The 23,840-nt window shown below is 45.9% G+C and overlaps 1 protein-coding gene across 2 annotated transcripts; it reads right to left on the reverse strand.

Moving 5' to 3' along the window:
* Positions 1 to 244: 244 nt before the first annotated feature.
* On the reverse strand, positions 245 to 23,583 carry SCARB2 (scavenger receptor class B member 2). 2 transcript variants are annotated; one of them, XM_054203226.1, is made up of 13 exons: positions 23,364 to 23,583; positions 16,514 to 16,671; positions 12,602 to 12,749; positions 10,922 to 11,110; positions 10,054 to 10,145; positions 9,312 to 9,431; positions 8,209 to 8,387; positions 7,539 to 7,657; positions 5,258 to 5,331; positions 3,750 to 3,801; positions 2,922 to 3,080; positions 2,711 to 2,781; positions 245 to 1,363 (listed from the first exon to the last, which is right to left on the reverse strand). In XM_054203226.1, the coding sequence occupies exons 1-12, from the start codon at positions 23,478 to 23,480 to the stop codon at positions 2,752 to 2,754; spliced, it is 1,437 nt and encodes a 478-aa protein (XP_054059201.1). In that variant the 5' UTR covers positions 23,481 to 23,583; the 3' UTR covers positions 245 to 1,363; positions 2,711 to 2,751. The 2 variants fall into 2 exon arrangements, with proteins under 2 accessions (XP_054059201.1, XP_054059200.1); XM_054203225.1 differs by lacking the exon at positions 2,711 to 2,781.
* Positions 23,584 to 23,840: the final 257 nt, after the last annotated feature.

A 23,840-nucleotide genomic window follows, 5' to 3' on the forward strand; every position in this document is an offset into this window, starting at 1 on the left:
GTTCTCCAGGCAATAGTTTTGCTGCTTGGCTGAAGTTAGTGCACCTGCCCTGTCTCTTCCATGTACCACGCTGGAAGAGGCAAGGCTGCAAAAGTGTGAGAGCCCAGGGCTCTCTTTATCTGCTTTTAGCTAATCCAGATAATAAATAATTGCAGTCACCACGAAACTTCCTGGTTGGAACTGTCTCCAGATGAACAAAACTCTTGAACAAATCGCCAGCTAAGAAAAAAACCCCAAACCAACGCAATGCAAAAACCAGTGCTTCTATTTAGAAGACAGTAATACATTTTTCAAATATGTTTCACTATCTAGATCTAACGGAAATACTTCTTAATGAGAATAATCCTTTAATTAGGGGAAAAAATACTTTTGTCACTTTTAAAACAAGTTTTCACTTGACAAGTAAAAAAAGTGTTATGACTTTTCAAGGCCCTATACATACCTTAAGATGGAGGTGTGCTTTTACCCTAAACAGTAAACGTAACTGCCAAGTCTGCACTCGCATTAAACCACAGAGCTGGGAACTGTGACACAAATACCAGAGAAAAAAGAACACCATTTTTGTACCCTCCACCATCAAGAACAATGTCGTGTTGTGTTTTGTTTTTTAAGTTGGAAAAACCCCGATGGACAGATGCATTGCTAACATGCAATGGGATCCGGTGCAGAGTTAGAACAGTTAAGAGGTCTGTACGGAAAAGCATTTCAAATCAGCGGCTTCTTTTAGCCTGGTAACTACAGAGGCTTGACAAACTTTCACTCGGGGTTTTGGACTAATTGTACAAATAATTTTTGTGAAAGGACCAATGACATTAATAATAAACAGTCAGTGCATACCAGTAATAAGTAGCGCGCAACACTTGACAGAAAAGACAATACTAGGCCTAGAGCAAAATTGTCCGTTGTTCCTGGGCGATACAGGAGCCTGCTGTGTTTCCAGAAAGGTACTTTGCAGCCCACACTCCTAAGGCCATTTTCAAAATTTTACCCGTGTCGTTCCTGTAACGAATCAGGCCATTTTATTTTCGCTGATAACAGTGGTTATGATAGCCTATGGCTGTCAGTGCAGGTACAAAGAGTGCGTGGTTGAAAAAAGCAGGATCTCAAGCTGTTTTTAAATGTAGTTTTAAGGTTGTAACTTAGCCGGTAAGAAAAGTCTCCTCCCTTAATGACAGTGCAGATTCTCTTCCATCTCTATACCACAAAAAGTTACACTTGACACGATCGTTTCTCCACAGTGGACAATGCTGGGTAGTGGTAGTTGGTATTAGGTCAGCTCTAATAGTTTATTCTCCAAGCTCACACGTTTAAAGAAAATCTCCTAAGACGTCCTGATGAGTGGGGACCTTTCGTCTTCAGTACTCTGAAAGAAAAAAACCCGCAACACAGCAAAGTTAAATATGGCACATTAGAGAGCTTCCAGTGGGGAAGCTGGATTGCCGAGACTCCAAACGGGAAAGGAAAAAGCTCTTGGCTCCTACTTCTAAGTACAATTTCCTGTAAGAGAACCAGCACTGCACTAAAAAAGCGCCAGAAGGTGGGTGGCAGCTTGGGCAGGGACCTCGGGCTCACTGTAGCACCTTACAGGTGATGGCAGGCCATAACCACCCTGGTGGGAGGGGCGTCACAGGGAGAGCTATAACTACCTGAATGACTTCTGTTTGCAGGAAAAGCAACAAAAACAATGTAGGGAAAACACGGATTTTAGTGTCCCTTGGTCATTTTAATCCCTGCGCAGTGTTCAAGAACACCCAAGAGAGCTGGTATGAAGCTATACGTGTAGGGTGGGGCAGGAAGGCCTGGGACAGGGGCCTGAGGCGATGGGATGGGTTTGCCTCTCTAGCTGAGCCTGCCAGGAACACAGGCAGGCTCAAAAGCTCAAAGGAAAAAGTACCAGGCTCTCTTGTAGAGGAACCTGAAGTACAGTCCTGAGAGCATCTGCTCATGAAATGGGTACCCAGAGAGAAAATCAAGAATGAAGCCAAGAGAGCCAAAGATCAGCTGCTCAAAGCCACTGCTCGAGGAAAGGAGGCGGCAGACCGCACCGCCCAGGTGCTGCCACTGCTGCCGCTACCATCACACCCCTAGTCTCACTGGAGATGTGGTGGTAGTGACCCAGATGGGTCCCACTGCCTAAGACAAAGCATGCGTGGCGGGGTGCTCTGGAGGCAGGCGTGAGGGCACTATCTTACAACAGTGTGAGAAAGCATTTAGGAAACGCCATACAAGCAAGGCCACACTAAGACCACAGCAACTACAAGGAGCAAACAGCCTACTAGAGTACCCAGTCGATTTCTCTAGCCAAAGGATCCATAGTTTCTCTTGTCCGAACTCGACTGCCTCTCCTATTAGGGTGAAATTTTGGCATCAGCTTTTGACCGTAATGTCAGCACGTCATTTTGTGACAGAACTTTTCATAAATAGATGTAGAAACCGGTGCTGCCTGGATAAAACTTTCTGCATGCTGTTGTCTCTAAAATTCATCTGTTCTTTGGTCATCAATTTGCATGATGATTCTGAAAAATAATCCACTGACATGACACAATTGCTTCTACTGAGAACGCTGTCAGATTGTCACTGACTCGATCTGTCCATCCAATATGGTGGAATTTTTGCATCTTATCTCTCAGGGTCCTCTAGACAGGCTGATTTTTTTATTTTCACTACCGTTGGCAAGGGAATTAGGCACAGAAGATACGACCTGCCTTACCACGTTTCTTATATTAGCTCCATTCCTTTGTTTTGGTGCATTTATTCTGAGTCTATTAAAACTTCCCTTCCCTAGAAAAGGTCATTTTAAACAAAAACAACATATAAAAATGTTTGTGTGCAGAAAGACACTGAACAGGTAAAATCAATGAAAAGAAAATCAAATACAGGCAGATGTACAGTAAGCAAGGTCTAATTCAAATGCTACTTACCTCTTCACTTATTCCCCGGGACCTGCACACGAGCACAATAAAAACAATCCCAAAAACAATTCCAAGAGTCATGATAACGAAGGGGATTCCAGTTACAACACTGGCTTCCAGCAGGACGTGCTTGAGTTTGCTGGCAGATACTTCATCAATCAGAACACTCTGGAGCAGAGAAAGAGATCAAGAGGAAAAAAAAGATTTATTTCTGTTTTTCCTTTATATCAGACTGCTTTATTTTTGTAAAGGGCAGGGAAACCACACTCCCATAACTCTCCACCTCTGCTTCATTGCTTCTTGATATACTTTCCCTCTAAGAATGCTTAGCCCTCCTTGTGTGGCCAGAGGGATCGTCTAGTCTGCATTTCAAAAGAAAGTAGTGATTTTTAACTCTCAGTTCAGGAATGGAATAATATAGGCCGGAATAATGGCGTACATCATCAAAACTAGTCCCCTAGAGTCCTCCCTGAGTCCAACGAATTCAGTGACCCAACTACAGCCCAGGAATATTCACAAAAGACTACTCAAAAAAAAAACCAAAAAGATGTGATCTTCTGAACTCTCGCCTCCTCACCTGAGCAGCCCCTTTCCTCACAGCCAACACCTTTGAAATTAAAAGGACTGTCTGACTGAGAGGGTTTTGCAGGGCTGAACTTAATACTATGGTCAACAAGCAGCAGGAGGATGTTAGTTAAGAAACAGCGACAGCTTCCTACCCATTGCTGTATAAAACAACAAGAATAACAGCATTTTCTTTTCTGGTTAGCTCAAAGACGGTATTTTTGCAAGCATAAACATACCGCAATATTGCAAAGAAATAACAAAAATACTTACCTCATTTATATACATCACTGGGAAAATTAGCGTTCGGATGTTGCCTGTTTCACTGTGTAAAAGAAACAACAACTAAAAATGATGGGTTTGTGACTTGGAGGGTTTTGAAGACAGATTATAATGGAACAATGAACAAGGAAATTGCCCCTAAAAAAGCTCTGGGCCGTTCCTTTTTATCGTCAATTTCCACCCCCCTGCTGGAAGAGAACAAGCTCCATCTCCCAAGACGAATACTAAATTCTGTTTTGGGAAAAATGGTGTATTTTGGGACTCAGTAGGGAGAGAAAGAGAGGGATCCAGAAGAGGCTCATTAATAACCGACTGAATGACAGATTTGTGCCAGTCAGCAGGAATGCTAAGCTAAGCTGGTCTTGAAAGTTACTCATGTTTGTAAAACACAGCAACTATTGTCCAAGCAACATGCGCAGAGCAGCCTCCCCAACATTTGGCACACATGAAAGAACAGCTCACTCTTAAGTTGTGTTAATGGAACGGCTCCTGGGCACTAGAAAACACGGTGGTGCTATTTTGAAGAAATACCGCCGACTCTCCCGAGAGCATCGGGCAGGTAAAATACTTCTTTTTTAGTTATAATATATAGCAAAGCGGTGCCAATAAACATCAGCTTAGAAGCTAAGGAGGAAGAATAGCTACCACACAGCGTTGGTGATGAGTAAATCACCATTCTATGACTCTATATCAGAAAGACACGAAATGAAGGGAATGGTATTTCTGCACAGTTGAGCTGCAGCTCGGGGACATCCCCCTCAAACAGGAACGCCCAGAAAACCAAGCAGAATCCACTTGCAACAAAGAAGAAAAGGGGCACTTTACTCACATATTACTTGGGATTGTACCTTGTTCCCGTTTGCAGGGTTGTACTGAGTGCCAAAGTTGCAGTACAAAGATTTCTCGTTATCACAGCAACGCAGTCACAGGCAAGGTACTTCCCTCCAGCCGATCGAATGATCCCTCCCTCCCGATTTTAGACAGGACTTGCCTCGGCTGGGAGACACGCCACTTGGTCTACATTTTGTGCTTGGCGGGGAAAGGCACGGGCAGCCCTGTCTGGGTTTTCATGTGACCGGTGCTGAGAAATGATGGCAACTACAGTATTTTTGTCTCCTAAAAAATGTGAAGAGCAGAATGGCATGTCCTCATTGCAGCGGGTAGCCACTCTCCGAGTTCTAGCTGCACTCCACTGTGGCAGACCTTCTCTCCAAGCAAACAAACCAGTGTGATATGACTGGTCCACAAGCACCACGTGGAACCTGTCCGTAAGATCTTGCTTTTCTTGAATACTGTCTTTATTCTACAGATGGAACTGCAAAATTTACTCGCTCCGTAAGAAAAAAGGGTACTGCCCCTTGTAATTGAGATTTGACTGGATTTCTCTCTCTCTCTCACTTGCTCTCGCCACCCAATATTCCACCTGAACACTGCAGACAAATTAATTACGAATATCAAATCGGATCTGAGATATCCACCCGGCAGCAGAGAACACTTACAAAAATTCAGGTAATTTTCTGACATGAACGTTGATCTGCATCCGCTTGGCTGCTTGCAGGACAAGCCCTGTCAGCTGAGGAATGAAAAAAATGAGAACGTCAAAAAAAAAAAAAGAGTAAACATGAAATAATAGGAACTGGGAAAATACAACCTGTTATTTACACTGGTGTGGGCTTGATAAGGGAAGACAAGACCCACTTAGCGTTATTATTTATGTTCCTTCACCAAGACAGTCTTCTAACTCATATACCTACATTCCAGTCTGCCTCTTAATTAAGGAGATGTGAAGAGGCTGCGCAGAGATAAGGGTGCCATCGTGCTGTGCAAACTTACGCTTGCGCTACAGAGAGATCCCATTTCTTCCAGATCCAGCTGTAGCTTTGGAAAAGGCTGCCACCACAAGACAAACCTTTTTTTCTACAGAGTGAAAAACAGGTCCTGACCACAGTCTATGGGAGTGTACGGCCACAGAGATAACAAGCGTGAAACACTCCTCACGGTAACGCCACCACTACAGTAAGAGCTGCAATCGGATGCACAGGAACATTTTCCTCATTCAAGCAGCAAAATTTAGTCTGGAGTGTGGGTGGGAGGCGTGGAGCTTGTTTTATGGTAGTACAAAAACTCTGGGAAGTAGGAGCAGGGTAAGAAGAAGAACCTGGCACCAAAGCGCTAGACCTTAAGAGGGGAACTATGCAATTTCCTCCTGCTTTAGCTACACATAACAGCCTGATGAGTCAGAGCACTCCGTTTCTGTAAACTAGGCAGGTCATGATTTTGCTCTTTCCCTCGACCTACATTCCTATGTGTGGATGCAGAGATCAGTGTCGCACTGGTTTTAGCTGGGATAGAATTATTTTCCTTCATAGCAGCTGGCATCAGGCTATGTTTTGGAATTGTGATGATAACAGTGTTTATAACAGATGGACGTTTTAGGTATGGCTGAGCAGCGCTTACACAGCCTAAAGGCCTCTTCTGTTTCTCACAGTTTCTCATGCTGCCCTGCCAGTGAGAAGGCTGGGGTGGGGGGGGCAAGAAGCTGGGAGGGGACACAGCCAGCACAGCTGACCCAGGGATCAGGGATATCCCCTACCATATGACGTCATGGTCAGCGATGAAAAACTGGGGAGAAGTTTGCCAGGGCTCCTGTTGCTCGAGGACTGGGTGATGGTGATCAACTGGGATTTTTTTGCATTGCTTGTTTTCCTTGATCTTGTTTGTTTCTTTTTTTCTTTTTTTACTTATTAAAGTGTCTTTATCTCAACCTGAGTTTTCTCACTTTTCACAGAATCATAGAATCATTTAGGTTGGAAAAGACCCTTGGGATCATCGAGGCCAACCATCAACTCCACTCTACAAAGTTCTCCCCTACACCATATCCCTTAACACGACATCTAAACGAGTCTTAAACACATCCAGGGATGGTGACTCCACCACCTCCCTGGGCAGCCTATTCCAGTGTCTGACCGCTCTTTCTGTGAAGAATTTTTTCCTAATGTCCAGCCTAAGCCTACCCTGCTGCAGCTTGAACCCATTCCCTCTTGTTCTATCATTAATTACCTGTGAGAAGAGACCAGCACCAACCTCTCTACAATGTCCTTTCAAGTAGTTGTACAGAGTGATGATAGATGTAGAGAGTTTTCCCTGATAGTCTCCCCCATCCTGCCGGGGGGGGAGCAAGTGAGCGTCTGTGTGGTGCTCAGCTGCCTACTGGGGTTAAACCACAAGTGTAAAACCACAGACCATCAGTTCCAAGCTCCCTTTATTTCTGGTATTTCACGGTGAGAATACCAACAACTCTGTAAACTTCCATGAAAAACATAATCACCACGCTTCTGTATCTCTCCTCTCATGACTCCATGCCATCTAAATTGAGTCCAGCATCCAATGAATCTTTATTGATTTGCTCTCTTGGTCCGCATACCTAGCTTCTACTTGGGGAAAACACAGTCAAGACAATACTCAAATGGTTGGGATGGCAGGGTAAACAGGAAAAGTAGCCTCATCGGCTTCTAAGAAATACTTTAGCCCCTTCATCTCATCATTACCCGTCTGACGGCATCTCTCATTGCACAGGCACAATGGGAAATGTATTTTAATTCTTGCTATCCACCAAAGTTTGCTCTATACAAGCAAACACTAATAGACCAGTTCCACATAAACTAATACAGCTTCCTTCAGGTCAATGGGACTGTGTCGATTACACACCGTCCAAGAAGGCGACCTAAATCCACGTGCTTGAATTCACCTATATAACCCTTTAAAAAATGCTGCACTTACAGGATTGATGTCCAGAAACGTCTCATGATACTCCTTTTTCGGATTCATGCCCTCTATGTCCTCTACAAACTTTGGATCTGCTTGGTAAAAGTGTGGAGCTGATAGAAATATTGGAGCACCTGGAATGTGAAAACAGAAAGTCACCACCTAAAAAAGGCGGAGCAGGATTTGGGGAAGTCTTTGAGGACCTCAAAACTCTTCCCACCGTGGCGTTTACAGCGAAAGGAAACATCCATTCTGGAGCTACAGAATCAACACTCTTGACTCCCTGGCTTCAGAACAAGCCAAATTTTCCCTTGTGCAGCACCAGCATGGCTTCATGTCTTGCATGCTAGTCCTTTGCACTGTTTTTGTTCAACTACTCAGATGTGACAGCCACCTGGGTAAGAGCAGAGGCTAAACGCCCAAGCTGTTCAGTATGGATCCTGGTACTTCCTTCGGATTCCTTGATTTAAATCATTGCTGGAGCCGACAGCATCCGACAGGAACATCCCCTCAGATCACTACTGCATTTTACAACCAAACAGTTGCTTGTTGCTGGCTGATTTCACTGAGCACAGACGTAACCCTACAGGCCTCACCAAACTGTCCTCATGTGTTTCAGATAGAAAGGAGAAATATATTCCCTACTGATGTCCTTCTAGTCTGCTCCCACCGCCTGGCAGCACACCTTGCTTGCAGATGCTGACGTTCAGGACGCCAGTGCCAGGGCAGTTTCCCGGCGGCACGCAGAATCCAGCGTTGTCTGGGTTAACCGTCGTGTTGGCAAAGACCATAGCAGAGGGCACAAAGCGGTAGGTTGGGATGCCTGCAACAGTTCCTGAGCTGTCGTACACCAGGTACAGAGACCTGCAAGGAAGAAAAGCCAGGCCCACATTTGTTATTCTTGCGCACACGCTGACACCTGCTGCAGATGACTCTTTGCTGATGCCTGCCTATCAGCTTAAGTTTACAGTAAGCTAGGTTTGGTTTAAGCCCACTCCGACAATCTTCTGTATTAAATTTAACAGGCTTTTGATCGGCAAATAGACATCTCATCATTCTGCTGCTGCACAAAATAGACGATCCTGTGCCAGCTGCGCTGCTGCAGGGACGCTGATGCCTGCCTTCCGCGTTTCAGGGTCTCACTCTGGTCCCCATGTTGCTATTGCCTGTCGTGTGAGACAGTTACACGCTACTGAGAAGAACAAGGAAAGGAACACAGCTGGGCAAGACAGAACAATTTGAAAAGTCCTGAATTTAGTGTAACGTGCATCTGTATTGATCTAAACAGAGAATTTCAGATTGGTTTTGTTCTTCACAAATAGGGAAATAGGCAAGGGAGGAGACAAGGTGGAACATGAAGAAGGAAACATCAAGATATTCTGCATCCTGATGCATTTCAAACAGCCTTATGTCAAGTCATGAATCTCTGAAGAGGGCAATCTGCGTTCTCTAAAAAAGCAGGGCACAGAGGAAGATTTTGGAGGAAAGAAGCTTGAGACAAGGTTCAATAAATCCTTCCATTCCTTGCAAGGCAGTCCAGTCTCTCTTTCCAGTCATCTTCCGAATTTTCACTTTATCTTTATTTTGAAATAGCACATCCTTAACTTGATGCAAATTGGGGTTTTTTTGGTGTAACTCTCTCATCCCTCATACCATGAATAAATGCAGAACACTCTTACTCTTAAATAAAATCACGGGAGAAAAAACACCAGCCTAAACATGAAACCTCAAGAGGAATGGATGTACCTGCTCTGCTTTAAAGTCTGAGTGACATTTTCTTCTCCTTACCTGCAGAAATCAGAAGAAAAGATATAAATGTTCTCATCTTTGCTAATCAGTGGGTGAAAGGATGTCCCATCTGTCCCATTGATCATGTTACATCCCTCTGTTGTCCACCAGCTCAATGACCTAAAGAAAAAGAAGCAAAGAGAGAGTAGGGGTTAAAAGATCTTTGAGCGGTGGTCAGGCAATGCCAGCTCATGGTCTGAGCAAACGAGAATCAGACCTGTCTAGTGCTAAATCCTCTTGCTTCAGCTCCGCAAACAAAAAATGGGATTAAAACGGGTTTAAATTGCATCTGTTATCTCTTTAAACTTGCTTGCGCCAGGCAAGCAAGAATACGTCTGCACAAGTTCCTCCCGTACATGTAACTGCTGGCAGATGTTTTAATGGGAGAGGGATGTTTTACATGGTTCATCTTTGGCTTCTTTGTGACACACGCTGCCCATGAGGAGGTGTTAGATACCCAGGCGCAAGTTGGCTCTGGGTACAGAGCCGTAAGGAAGTGTGGTCTCTGGAACGCTGGCCGTGGAGATGCGGGAACACTGTCCCCATAGGTGGCTGGGACGTGTGTCCCAGAGGAGGGAGTGGAGAGAGGGTCACCTCTGCCAAGGGGCAGCCAGGGGTTCAGAGGTGAGTGTTCACAGCAGTCTGCTCTGTGACCCTTTTTTTTGTAAACAATGCTTACGTTCATCCAGAATGTGAAAAGGGGCAGATTTTGACAGAGGCCACCACACGCCGAAAAACTTACTCTTTTCCTTTCCATTCCACAATCCTTGAGAAGTTAAGGTAGTTCGTTTCCCCACTTAGGAAAACATATTCTCCATCATCGGTTCCATTCATCTGCAAACAGATACGTGAATTTTTCATCACTCCACTCATTCTGTAACACCTGGCTGGTAACTACAACAGCGTGGCAGGAGTTTAAGCTGTCATCGCTTCAAATTCTCCCTAGGAGTGATAGAACTCCCCCGGAGGTAAGCGCAATTCATTCAACTCCACCTTGAATATAAATGAGGTGGAAGTGACCGGGCTAGATTCTTACACCTCCCGAGTGAAGGAAATATAATATTAGATTAGCCCTTTTTTCCTTTGAAATTTGACACTGAAGAAGCAGCCCTTAGCAAAAAAAATAAACCCACAGAAAATAACCTGAGTGCTGCAGATGATCTCCAAGATACAAGGAGTCCCCGCAGCCCCAAACGACACACAACCAGAAACACTATGGAAGCCAGTAATGGCTCCAGCACAGAAATAACATGCAATTTCAATCAATTACTAAGGAAATTGGTCAGGAATTGTTTTCTAGTAGTTTGCACAACCGGCCCCACAAAGCCCATGTAATTCAAGTGAGCGCAGCCAACACTGGAGTGGTTTGCATCCACCCTTGGAAAGCTTATCCATACCTGATAAAGGGAAGTCAGATAAAACTCACAGCTGTGCTACCAGCGAGTGCCTTGATACGGCCCAATGGAAGAGGGAACATCCTTTTGCTATCCCTGCAGTCTACCTCCTGGCCTCAGCCCAGGCACACCCTTCTCAAGTGGCTGTCAATGACAGTCCAGACACCGTAGCAATAACATCATTCCCCACCTAAAGCATCAGAAAGTCTTGTATACCTTATTAAAGAAGCCAAATACTGGATCGATCTCAGGATGCAAAAGGTGAATGGTTGACAGGAGCCTGTCTTTGTAGCCCCACAGTAACTCATGAACCGTGTGAACTGTGAACAGGGATTCTTGGTAGAGAAGCAGCAGCACCTCTGTGGCAAACTGAAGAGGGGTTGACCTGGTCCACTCCATCGCAGTCTGCCAGGGGATTGGAATAAGGGAGAAACGGTCTGATTTACTGTAGAATAAATAATACCAGCGGCATACAAACACAGACACATTTCAGCATTGCACATGTTTCAACTGTATTTTCAGTTTCATGATTTCCACTTGCAGCAAGTAATGTGCTGGCTAACAGGTTCTTCAGCTTTTCTCCCACAGGGATGTGCTCTTGCAGATTCCCAGTCAGCCTGGCACTGGCACACAACCAGCTCAGTTCCGTGCCATTAACTTCCACAGTCTTACGAATGGATTTTAACTGATACGTGCAAAACCGCTTTCTAAACAGCCTGAATTTCACAAGTATATTACAGCTGAAGACGTGCTTTGAATTTCACCCTTAGGAAGCTGTGGTTTACATTTTTGAAAGCCATTTTTAAAAGATAACCATTTCTCCAAAATGCAAACAGTACCAAAATTTATTCCCTTTCTAGCTGACAAGCGACTTTACAACGTCTTTAAAAAAGCAAAAACAAAAGAAGGGAATATTGCCTGGGTGAACCAACCTGTAGTTCTAGTACTGCCTGTTACAGTGCATCACAGTCAAAAATCCGAACGAGAGATAATACTTACCACCACTCAAATGCCTGGGAGGAATTGTCAATACAGTGACTCTACTGTTGGCAACTTTTAGTAAGTCGAGTCCTATCGCCTACTATATACAGTGCATTTATGTATTCATTCATAGAGTCAGACAAGACATTTTTAGAAATGCTGGGGGAAAAGTAAGAAATTAATGTGCCCTGTAATTGAAGTCAACTAAACTAGTAAGGGGAGTGAAGGCTTAGTTACACAACCAACAGGTATTTTAGTACAGTCTCATTTCCTTTGCAGGGTATGAGCTTTAGATCCTCTTGTTCTCAAACTATCCCTGTATGAGACCAAATATCATGGTCTGACTCTCATCCCCAAAATGAAACTTTCTTTGCAGAGAAGTTTCACCTAACACAGTTTGGGGGCACGTGTTTTAACTTGAATTTTATTCTGAGAGCACCTTTTCATTCATCTGTATCTGAAACTCTTCTGCTATAATTTTTTTTTTTCCAGTTTGAGATGCAGACTTGGGAGGCAATTTTTGCAATTTGGACAAAACAACCCCAAGCTTTCCAAACTTTCCCATTCCAAAGTCAGAGTTCCTCCTATGCGTTTGGCGTCACTAATTCCCTGGTTTCACTTACTCATGAAAACCCCACAAGCCTGATTTCTGCTCGTCTCTGAAGCGCGTAGCTCTCTGCGCAAGGGTGAGGCACTGACAGTACAGAGGCGTATGGCGAGGGAGGAATAAAATACAAAAACCCCACAACAGTCCAAACCAAAACCGAATGCGGTACCTGCCCCGGACGTAATGCCGCCTCTCTCCTTCTTCAATCACCTTTATCTACCACAAGGCCAGAGACAGCATGAAGCAACAAGCTGCTAGTTACAAAGTGTGTCAGGATGATTTCCAAGCAGAAATGAAAGAGAACTCACCACTGCAGGAATATTAACTGTTCTAATCAGGTCCACTTCAGGGTCTCCAACTGACTTCTGAGGTTCAAATACATACGTCTTTGGATTCAGAGCAGATACTTTGGTACCGTTGTCCAAAAACTGAACATGCACTCTTGGCCTGTATTCTCTGCAAAACAAGAGAGTTTGCTCTCTAATCAAGTTAAACAAATACACATCACATTAATTGCAATTAACTTATGGCTATTCTACTGCTTTAAGCACATGAAGGCAGGATTTTCAGTTCATTAGGAGCAGACTCGTTTTGGCTACTGCTGCTGTCAGCAACAGAACTCCCCTTTGTGTCAGTGTCAGCTGAATCAGACCTCGCAGGGCGCTTCCAAAAATGCCATCCCACATGTTAATTGCACTTCATATTTTTGCCTCGTCTTTAAAAACCTCCAAGGAAAAAGAACAATTTCAGACAGAACAGCAGGATTTAGAGGCGCTATATACGGGACAGCCCTTGAAGTACAATCTGAAAACAAAACTTCTGCCTCTTTGCTGCAGGCAAAATTCACTCCCAGGCAGAACAAGATGCGGGCTTCATGTAAGTCTCATTAACCTGACCTAAGAACCTACCAGTATCTTTCTGCTGGCTTCAAAGTACTTTGCACTAGGACTTCTGGGCTTACATGTGACACGCCCACAGAACAAGACGCATTTTAGCTCTTCTCCTTTAATTCCCAGGCAGGAATCCTAGACACGACAGAAATTTAACTGAATTTTTGCCATGAGCTTCTCATGGCCTGGGAGGTTGCTTCTGTTAGTGTCAAAGCACTCAGACGAGCAGCATAAAACTCAGGATTGCTGACAAACAAGTGCAATTGGCAAGTAACATCAACTGCTACCTGCTTGCCCGACGAGGAAGTCCGATCTTAATTACCCTGAAACACATGTCATAACCATAATTCAGTCCATTGCCACTGCCATTGTACAGAGAAGAAACATACAGTTCTGCAGAACTGGCTGGCTCAGGCTCACATTGAGCTACGCATGTGCCTTCAGCAAACCTGAAAAGGGAAACGGCGGGTTGTCTGCTCACGGCATGATCCTTTTGACGTACACGTTAAGTGAAAGGCACCGTATTTCATAACTCTACATTCACGTAAGAGCGGTTTGATGTTTACATCGCTTTGCTTCCCGTGTAAATTTTAAGTCCTAAGATACGAAGGTGAATTATTCTGCAAGACCCTGTGCTATGATGTTTTTCATTCATTTCAGGTCCGAGATCCTACCCTGGCTGCACTAGACCCGTCAATGCAGCTTCGTGACAGGCTGTATTACTCTGGTTCAGTCCTTCAAATTTAAAGCCCACTGGAAAGGCCTGTGAAACTATTCTTGTTGGAAACCAACCATTTCCCATCTTCCTCACACAAACAGCGCGCCTACCGCTCTTCAGCATCCCTGCCACCTAGGAACATTTCGCTCTGGCAACACTTCCAGCTTGAGTTGGCAAGAGCCTCTTGTCCAGCAATCTACTTTACACTCTAGGGCTTGAAATGAGGGGATGGAAACAGACAGTTGTGAAGTCCCTTCCCTAAAATAGGCCAGAGTTAACCTGAGAAGCCTCTCCAACTCTAAAAGGGCCAGAGAGGAAAATAATACTCCCTAATTAGGGATATGACCAGGAAGATCTCAGAGGTTAAAGGCAAAAAGCTGTAAATGTGTGCAAGACCAGGCAATATTCAAGTGTTCTCTGGGACTGAGCAGGCTGGGGCAGATAAGCAGCTTGCACTTCATCGTTAATTATTTTATATGCTGCAAATTCAGCTTGCAGGATTTGAAAACACAAGCACTACTACATTTCTGTTACAGAATCTACCTCTGTGCTAATTGGGTTTACACTGAACGTTGGTCAGGACGTTGGAAGAATACGCAGGAAGAGATTGCATTTAGCCGTCCCATCTCCTCTCTGTCGCTCATTAGATTTTTTTCCTCTGCTTGTCCGGGCCAGTTCACTTCCAGCCTTTCTCCTCAATATCCTGTTTTATAAAAACACTGCACCACGCACTTTATGTTAAGGCATTTTAGGTGTTTTGCCACATGCGAAACCTAAATGAGTCTTTAATGCTTTGCTACGTGGGGCCTGTGAGCCAAACTTGGTATTTATTCTCTGGCTCGAGTGTGCAGTATGTCTGCAACATCCCTCCCTTCTCCCTCTCCTCCCACACGCCTCCTCTCTTCCCCCCCCCCACTGCTGACAGTCTGGTACGGTCGGCTGTGACAGCAAGGCAAGGATTAAAGAATCTGCGGGAAAAGATCACTCCACTCTCCAACCTTCCTCTTTCTTCTATCAGACGGAGCACAGCACAACCGAATCCTGTTCAGACATGCCAAAAACCAGGCTAACCAAACAAGCCAGAAGCAACTGAAACACACAGCGCTGGAACGCGCAGCCTCCCTCCCTCGCACGGCAATAAACAACTCGGGGACAGCCTGCGTCGGCCGACCCGCTGCCAGCCAGGCTGTGGCACAGAGCAAGCCAGCCACGCCACCAACCCCGGCCAGCCCACTACACGCTCTCATGGATCACATGCAGCTTCACAAACCCAAAAGACACTCTGAGCTAAGGAAAGGGAAAAAAAGAAGCTAGCAAAGGGGACCGAGTACCAGGGTGCAGGAGAGCATGGGCCTATGTGGCTTCATGTAGCTGTATTACACCTAGAGCCGGCCCCATCTATCTTCCTGACAGGCTGAAGGCACGGCTGACTAATTACCAGCATTATACTGCAGAGACCTGAAGAAAAGCTTGGGAATTTGAAAGCTTATGCATCTTTTCTCCAGCTCTGCTGGTTTATCTAATACAAAGCACCACATGTAGTTTGCCAAGGGTAAACAGGCACGGTACTGAAATACAGAGGAGACGGGAAGACTGGTGGCAGAGGGTGAAGCAAAGCTGAGGTGTGGGAGGACAGAAACAGAACGGCAGAGACCAAAGCTACCACAAAGGTCCTCCCTTTTATTCTACGGTATTTTTTTCAAATACTAACAACCAGATTCTGATCGTTTCGCAGCTTCGGCAAAGACAACTCCTTCTGGCACTCAGCCCGTGCCCGGTCTGAGTGAGCGTGTGTGACCCGAAGTGAGACTGACAATGAGAAATCAACCTTTTTGCCGTGGTTCTCGTACCTCCCTGACTTCAAAGACTGTAACGCTTCCTGCCACAGGACTGCTCCTGGTTTACACTGCTGCACGCAGCAGAGCAGAATGAAGCTCTAAAGGAAAGCTCATTTGTAAGGTGACTTTAAAATCTCTCCACGTGCAGCAGAATCAGACTGTTCAGCGTGTAGCCATACCACGCAGAAGGAGAGCACTCAAGAGGCTGGATAAGCTCCAACGCTGCGTGTGGCCTTAGGAAGCGCGGCTGTCTGTAAAAATGGTAGATATGTCTGAATCTAAGCAGGTTTTACAGTGAGAGCTGGCTGAGGCACTCTCTAATTGGTTTTCTGGCCACATTTTTACTGATGTAAATTGTGCAACTTCAACTAGGAACTAATTTTGGGGTGAACACATGAATCACGCTTTTATGCAACACTCCTCTCCCCAGACTCTCAAACATCACCCAACCAGTCACTGTTTTTTCTCTCGTTAAGACAGTAGGCCAGGATGCAAACAACTTCCTCTGTGTTAAGCAGCTGAGGAACAGCAGCGCACAAGCCAAATCTTGCCCAAAATCTGATAGAAGTCACTGGCTTAACTGGGAGCTGATTGCAGGCCCTCCAAGTGTCAGTCTAGTTGTACTGTCTGGGTGGTGTATGACCATGAACCCTTGAATAAACTTTTACTCACACATTAAGAGCTAATGCGATCCCAAGCGTTCTGGATCCCACTTTTTGGCTTCCTCATACACAACAGGTTTAGTGAAATGTGAAAATAGTGAAATGGTCCTACCGGTAGGTGTATGGTCCTATTTCCTCTACAAGAGGATTATCGCCTTGAAGCACTTCTAAAGGATTTGTCACGTTGAAAAAGTAGAACTGCATGTAGACTGGTGGAGGAGGATCCTCCCAGGCTTCAAAGGTTTCCGTGCCATTTTTCAATACTGTTCCCTGAAACAAGACAGATTAGCTGTTAATGACAGACACTGTATGACGTTTATAGGGAAGAGAGGAATTCTGTGCCCTCAGCATAAGCACAGGCAATAGGATTGGAGATGCCAATTCTACAAGTGTTTATAGATACTTTTTACTTTGAAGCATCTCAATAAATATCAACACGACCAGACACACGCTACAACGGCTCGCAGGTTGAGGGCACAGGTTTGTTGGGTTTGTTGTTCCACTTCTTCCCACAAACACTTCTTCCTGACATTTTTCACAAGGAAGACTTATCAGCTATTACCCAGCGATCCTCTTGCGTTTCCCGCGCCAGCAAAAACCCAACCTGGTGTAAGATACCACAAAACACGCCAACATTAGACATAAAAGTCAAACTCAACAGTGGGAGGCCAAGAGGTCCCAAGAGAGACCTCTTAGGAGGAACAAGGCCAGCAAAGAAGCTTAGATTCCTTGTGTTTATGATTTCTTTGCCTAAGAACGTCAGATACCAGTACAGCTGTGAGATTCTGTCTCCAAAGCAATTAGACTCTGTTTCTCAGTGGCCCAGGAGGAAAACCTGCAAGTGACCGAAATTGCTTTCATGTAGGCATATGAGGATTCGCACCTTTCTGAGGTCTCTGAATAGGGCAAAGATTCTTCCCCCTCTGTCTTTAATTACTTTCCTACAGCAAGGACAGCGCATGCATCTCCAGACCCACGGAACATCAGTCTACTTTGTAACCGAAAAAACACGGATCTACAGAAGAAAGCTATAAATCATTATTTTATGGCAGAAGCGCTTGCGTAATGAATCGGTAATTCCTTTACCTAGGAGCATATACATGTTATAAGGAAAGTCACAAGCATACCTGTACGTAGCTCCATTAGTAACGTATAATACAGGTCTCAACCCCTCATTTTATTCCCATTCCATTTCAGATAAAATTCACCCCAACTATAAAAGCATCACCACCACCAAAATCAAGGCTTTTCATATAGTTGTAACACTGGTGCTGCTACTGTGGTAGTAAAGAGTAATTGGGCTTGCAGAGCGGAACTTCCAGGAAAAAGCACAAAGAAAACTATATCTTTGAAAACCGTTTCACCTGTAGGCGGAAGAAGGGGGGAGGGGGAGTAATTTGCAATTAAATGGGTCTCATCAACACTTGCTCTTTTTATTCTTCTGAGAAAACAAGACACATATTGTAAGTGCAAGCTCAAAAGCAGGGCAGACTGGACAGCTGCCATTCCTTGGTTACTGTTCATGGGGTCCTAACTTTATCGGGCACAGTTGCCTCAGGCCTCATTCTTGGCCTTCCCACTTAAGGAGCTGTTTTCTCTCCGTGTAGATTTTAATTTTGAACGATTAGATAAAGAGAAGACTGTTTCAAAGGAAAACTTATTGGCAGGAGCTGGGAATGGCAGCAGAACTGCTGAACGGCAATGAAAGCCAAGCCAGCTGGTGGCACTTTGCAGTTGCGGACTCCTTTCCTCTGAGGATTTCAAACCACGTATTCTGTGCACACCACAAAAAATACTATATTTTAGATATGCTTCAGGAGCTTTGTGCATTTCTTTGGAACTACCAGCACTCTCATACGTACCATTTCCTACACAGCCCAATGCTTCTGATCCTGTTTTCTTGCCATCCGTGCCAAGGAGGCTCAGCCCCGTATGCAGACAGAGCCCTCCTGAAGTCGGTTTGTAGGATCAGGAACAGAAAATGTCCCAAAATCAGGCATACCGTTTCCATGATGCCACCATAAAGGGCTGGGAGGGAGACAGCAATGTATTTAAGACACCTACAGATGACTGTGATAGCTTTTCTCCATATGCATAGGACCACATTCCAAAGGCAATTATTTCAGAGGTGGTGTAACGAACTACTGATGGCTGCTCCCTTCCTAAGTAGCATTAAGCTCACAACTCTCACGTGCGTGTAACACAATGAGTATAAGCTTGACACTGACGAACAGAGTCACTATTGTCTGTCCTGACCTTAACCATCCGTATCTAGAAATTTGAACTGTTCCTTAACAACTACGAAGCATTTTCAGGACACCTATCTAGTGCTCAAACTTCTCTCATATGAGGCAACTAAAATGCGAGACTATTACTCAGCCTAAATGCGCAATGTTTGAAGAAAAAAGTGCACCCTGGTCATATCCATTCCAGATTTAGGCTCTAGTCTATCCTTTATGACAGAGGGATCACGTTTACGATGTGCAGGGAGGACACGTCCCCAATCTCCTGAGCTAGACTGAAAACAAGAGGCTTCCCAACTCGATGTAGCATCACTAAACCTAAGGGAGATTTCTACCACGCTCTCTATATACGCATACGCACCAGATTACACGCAAAGAGCATTAATAAGAATGAAATGAAATGAAGGATATTTTCTCTGGCAGGTTGCTTTAAATACAGGCTCTTGAGATTCTGAAGTCATAAGTGATTCTCTGGGAGATGAGCTACAGAGCAAAAGGGTAGTGAAACCGAGTCATCTGGTGATTTTTTTTCCTGGGTCTGCATGACACCGTTTGGATCTCCCACAGAAATGGCGTGTCTATTTATAGCTCTGTACAGTGACAGCCCCAGTTGTAAACCCAGATGCACAAACTCCTGAGCTGGATGCAGACAGGCTCACGGGAAACTCTCCAATAATAAAATACAGTGAGCTCTCTTCTATTTTTCGCCAAGCGTTACCAGGGATATTTGGGTCTATCACATGATATTACACAGCCTGGACCTGAGAGAAAAATATGAGCACATATTTTTGGGCAAAACATATGTCCGTGTCCCTCAGCTGATGGCATTCAAATTCAGCTCTGCTGACTTTCCTCCACACCAGAGCACGATCCAATGTTACATGATTGGGATTGCTTGGTTTTTTTGCCAGAGCTCGTGTTCGCTACCAGGCTGGCCGGGCTGCAAGATATTAGATCACAGGACTCCTCTTTAATCTAAAATATGTAAAAGACACAGCTCCGCTGTCCTTATTGCTGCTGTACTGCGCAAGGCCAGAGAACCAGACCTTTCCTCTGCAACGTTTATATGCAGGAACAAGAGACACAACTTCAAGAATTCAGAAACCTCAAGTCAGACACTCGTCTTGCAGGCAGTAGCCTAGAGAGGCCTCAGACTCGGAGACCCTGCCTCAGAGAGATGCAAGGCTGCACCTACTGCAAGATCACAACCCAAAACCAGCAGACAATATCACCTCCTCTCTTCATGCGGAAGCACAGCAGGCGTTCTCCTTTCCAAGTGGAGTCCATGCTCATTTCAAGTGTACCAAAGCATCCTTCCCGCTGACTTTATTTATCATGCCAGTCCTGAATCTGCAGCTGTGTCGTTCTTTGGTGCTTCCTTGTCTTGATCGCACGTCACACAAAGGAAATAAAAAGTGAGCTTCCCCTCCCAAATGTATCTGTTCCTGGCAGTGATAGTGGGGGTGGGAAACGGTACTGAACATTTTTGGAACCTACACAGAAAATGAATATATTTTTTTTTCCCCTGGAACTGAAAATGTTCTAATTCCAAGACATACTTTTATGAATTCATCTATGACAGAATTTAATTGCAGCTTTGAAGACAAGTGATAGGGTAAGCTTTCAGACACACATGAGCAGACTTCTCTGACCCTGCACCTTGGGAACGGTCTGCTCAGAAGGAGCATCTCGACTGATCCTTCATCTGAGCCTCCACGCTAAACTGCGCTGGAGCTCTAGTACTTCACATCAAAGAACAACAACAAATATCAATACATAAACTAAATGAAGGGACACGGTATCTTCCCTGTCCTTTTGCGTCCTAAACACTCCAGACAATCCAGCTCTAGAGATGGCTGGGAACAGAAGCCCAGTGAAATTTCAAGGGGTTAGAAGACTAAGTGATCAGTGTAAGGTACGGGTCATAAAGAAAAGACTTGAGGTAAAGGACTGATTGCCCAAGTTTGGAATTAGGTGCATAAATCAAAGGTTGGTATATTCATAAACTGCACGCTTATGGCAATAAAATACCTAACATATAGCAGAAGGCAAATACTGCTAGCAGCTAAGGAAGGCCCTTCTCCTGCAGGTAGCTCATTTATTCTTGTTCATTACAGGTTTTTTGCCCTTGTTCGATGGCGTTTCAGGTGCTAGCCCCTGAGAAAGAACAGCTTTTGGACAAGTTAGACACGTGATCTGGGATGGCACTCTAATTCACAAAAAGCCAGTCAGACTGGCAAATAAGACAAAGAACAAATTGACAAGATTTGAAGGCCTTCCAGGAAAGGTGGGCCCACTGTCCTTGTCACTACACATCTGCCTGCTGATTTTCAAGGGGATGTGAAAACTGACGCCGGGCTGGATTCCCCACTCTTCCCACACCCCCTCTGTATCCGAGAACCCTGCCTTTGGCTTGAAAGGATGCAGCACACAAACGCCCTGCTGAAAGCCGACCCATCCTCAGTGGTTCACAGGTCCTGGGTTTGGACACAGGGGTGCTCCAGCTGCTCCAAAACACGGTCTTCCATTTCAGGGGTAGCTGAGACTGTAGCAGAGGCAGCTCTTCACTGCAAGTCAGCTGCTTCAGGACTGCTGGAAAGCCCTCAAAGGAACGTGCACTACCTGCCGTAAGGGCAAACTCTTGCCCCTTCTGCAACTCCTCCAGTGACAAGAGAGGTTGAGGAGGCTAAGACAGGCCAGAGCACAGAGATAATGTTTCATGTTCACTGTCCTGGACTGCAGAGAGCTGGAAAAGCTCAAGTCTTGCCACATTTCAAAGGCAAATTGAGATTTGTCTATTTGCACAAGATTTTCTGAGCTGCGTACGTGGTTACACAAGAGACAGCGACTTTCTAGACTACACACAAATGAGAAAAAGCTCACGTGGGATAAAGCAGATGTGGAAAGCAGCCGAATCAGCAGAGTGATTGGGAGGACACTGCTCTGGGCCCGAAAGCTGTACTTCTGCACTTGTATGTGTGGCTCCTGGAGAAGGCCAGGAGGGAGACAGTGGCTAGTGCAGGGAGCAGAAGGCTTGATTCTGTGCAATCCAGATGTACGCTAGCACGAGCTGAAGAGCCGTAAGCAGGAAAAGACCGAGCTCTGGAAACTTTATCCTGCATTACCGAAAGCCCTGCTGAGCGAATACCAACTTACTCTTACATAATGAACCATTAAGGGTGAGGAGCGTGTAGCTAAGAGATAATACGCGTAAGGAGGATCACACCTAATTCCTGACAGTCCTACACTCTCCCGCCAAACCATTTTTTTTTACCCCCCTGCTCTTCTGTGAAGAGCATGAAAACAGACTTGAAACTCAAACTTCTGCTGGGATGCGGCGGACGACGAGACTCCTTTCCAAAGAGACCCAAGATCTGGGCGGCGGAGCTGCACATGCCTGTGCAAAGCCGTACTGATTTGGCTTGGTTTGCATACAACTTTGCATACATTAACACTCGTATCGCTTCTCACCTGCCTTGCAGACTGCCTAGGAAAGGTATGGGCTGACGATCAAATGACTTCAGGATAAACCATCCATTACCCACGCTACACTCCAGCACGGCAGAGGCACGTACCTGAGAACAAACACTGTAGGAGCAGCTGTAGGAGCGGTTCCTGAAGAGCTGCTGACACACTGGCAGGCTGCAGGACAGCTTACCCTATGGTAGCCTTTTTTTTTTTGGCTGTCCCCTGAAGTTTACAGGCGCGCTTCAAAGTGCCATGACTTGCTTTAAGCTGACTGCCGACCTAGAATTGCGCTCGCTAAACCAAACTGACTTAGGTTAAGACAATACAGCTTCTATGTCAGGAAATGCTCCCTGTCAATACCCCGAAGAAAAGAACAGCGCATTGGTTAGGGCATGACAGGGGATCAGCAGACTTTGTGCACCCGTTAGACAATAGCACTGGTCAAATCCCTCCATTTGTTAGCACTCTTGGTTTCTCTGTCAGTACGACAGAGAGGATGATATTCCTCAGACTAGGTAAATAATTGTTCATTTACACACTTCACAGGCATTTTAAGGGAGTTATTAACACTAACACAGCTGACCCTTCTCACTGGACCACCGGACAAATGCGAAGAGCCAGTATGAGAGAGGAACAAAAGCTCAGGCAGGCCGCCAACAGTGAAGGGCTCTACATTCATAACAATGTCAGGATGGGTGTCCCCAAAGCGTGCTACAAGCAGCGTTTAACAACAGGGTGAAATGCCTCGCTGTCGTCACCCAGACTGGGAAACCACCACGTGTTTCAGCCCGTAGCACCTCTGGCTGTGCTCCAGAGGCAGCAGTAAATGGAGCAGCAGAACAAGCTGCTGCACAAAAGCTGCAAGAAATCTATGACACGGATGTCCAAACAGTAGAGGTGCTTTAGGTCCTCCCTGCTCACCTCATGTGCTGCTGCTCTGGAGAGGGCTCTGCACCACACCTGTTAAAGCTGCCTCAAGAGAACTGATTTTTACTCATATTTACCCAATTTTTACCCAGCCCAGGCCGAGGGCAGCCTGAGCTCCACCCGGAGCCCCAGCCTAGCCGGGTGGTGCAGGGCAGGAGGGGGTTCGCTGCCCAGGGATGCTCCTGCCCTCATCCAACCACAGCTGGTGCAAGCAGCGAGCCAGAAACACCACCCGCCAACCCCCTCCCTCTCATCTCAGGGTTATTTTGAGAGGGAATAAATCGGTCGGGAGGGACTGGGGTGGGAATCGGGCCGTGCTCTCACCTGCTTCACCTGCAGGTCCACCACCCTCTGGAAGACGTGTGCCACCAACAAGGAGATGCTGGCGATGAGCAGCGTCATGGCAAGGACCCCCACGGTGACGAGGCAAAGCGACTTCATGGCTGCAGCCGAGGAGGGACACGGTCGCCAGCGCCACAGCCACCGCCAGGCTCCGGGCCGGGCTCGGGGGGCGGGCGGCCGCCTGGCCCCGCCTGCCGACGGGCCGGGAGGAGCCACCAGCGCCGCGGAGCCGCCCGCCCCGCAAGAACGGGAGAGTCCGGGAGGCGGGGATCCGCTTCTCCGCGGCACCGGGGCGAGGGGAGGGACGGCACCTCTGCCAGAGGGAGGTTCGGTGACCCAGGGCCTTGCTCAGGGCACCGGCTTGGTCGCCGTAGCCTTCTTACCAGGAAAGAGGAAACTCTACCCAAAAATAATTTGGTGGGTTATTTTCTTTTCCTGCGTGCAAGACAAGCTGGCGCT

This window comes from Rissa tridactyla, chromosome 5 (assembly GCF_028500815.1).
Source record: "Rissa tridactyla isolate bRisTri1 chromosome 5, bRisTri1.patW.cur.20221130, whole genome shotgun sequence".
NCBI lineage: Eukaryota > Metazoa > Chordata > Aves > Charadriiformes > Laridae > Rissa > Rissa tridactyla.

Excerpts from the sequence above, each read along its gene's own strand:
- SCARB2 (XM_054203225.1), bottom strand. The coding sequence starts at position 23,480 with ATGAAGTCGCTTTGCCTCGTCACCGTGGGGGTCCTTGCCATGACGCTG. Across the intron at positions 8,388-9,311 it reads TTTTCTTCTGATTTCTGCAG|GTCTCTGTACCTGGTGTACG; the intron begins GTAAGGAGAAGA and ends TCTTCCTTGCAG. Across the intron at positions 5,332-7,538 it reads CGTTTCTGGACATCAATCCT|CTGACAGGGCTTGTCCTGCA; the intron begins GTAAGTGCAGCA and ends TTCATTCCTCAG.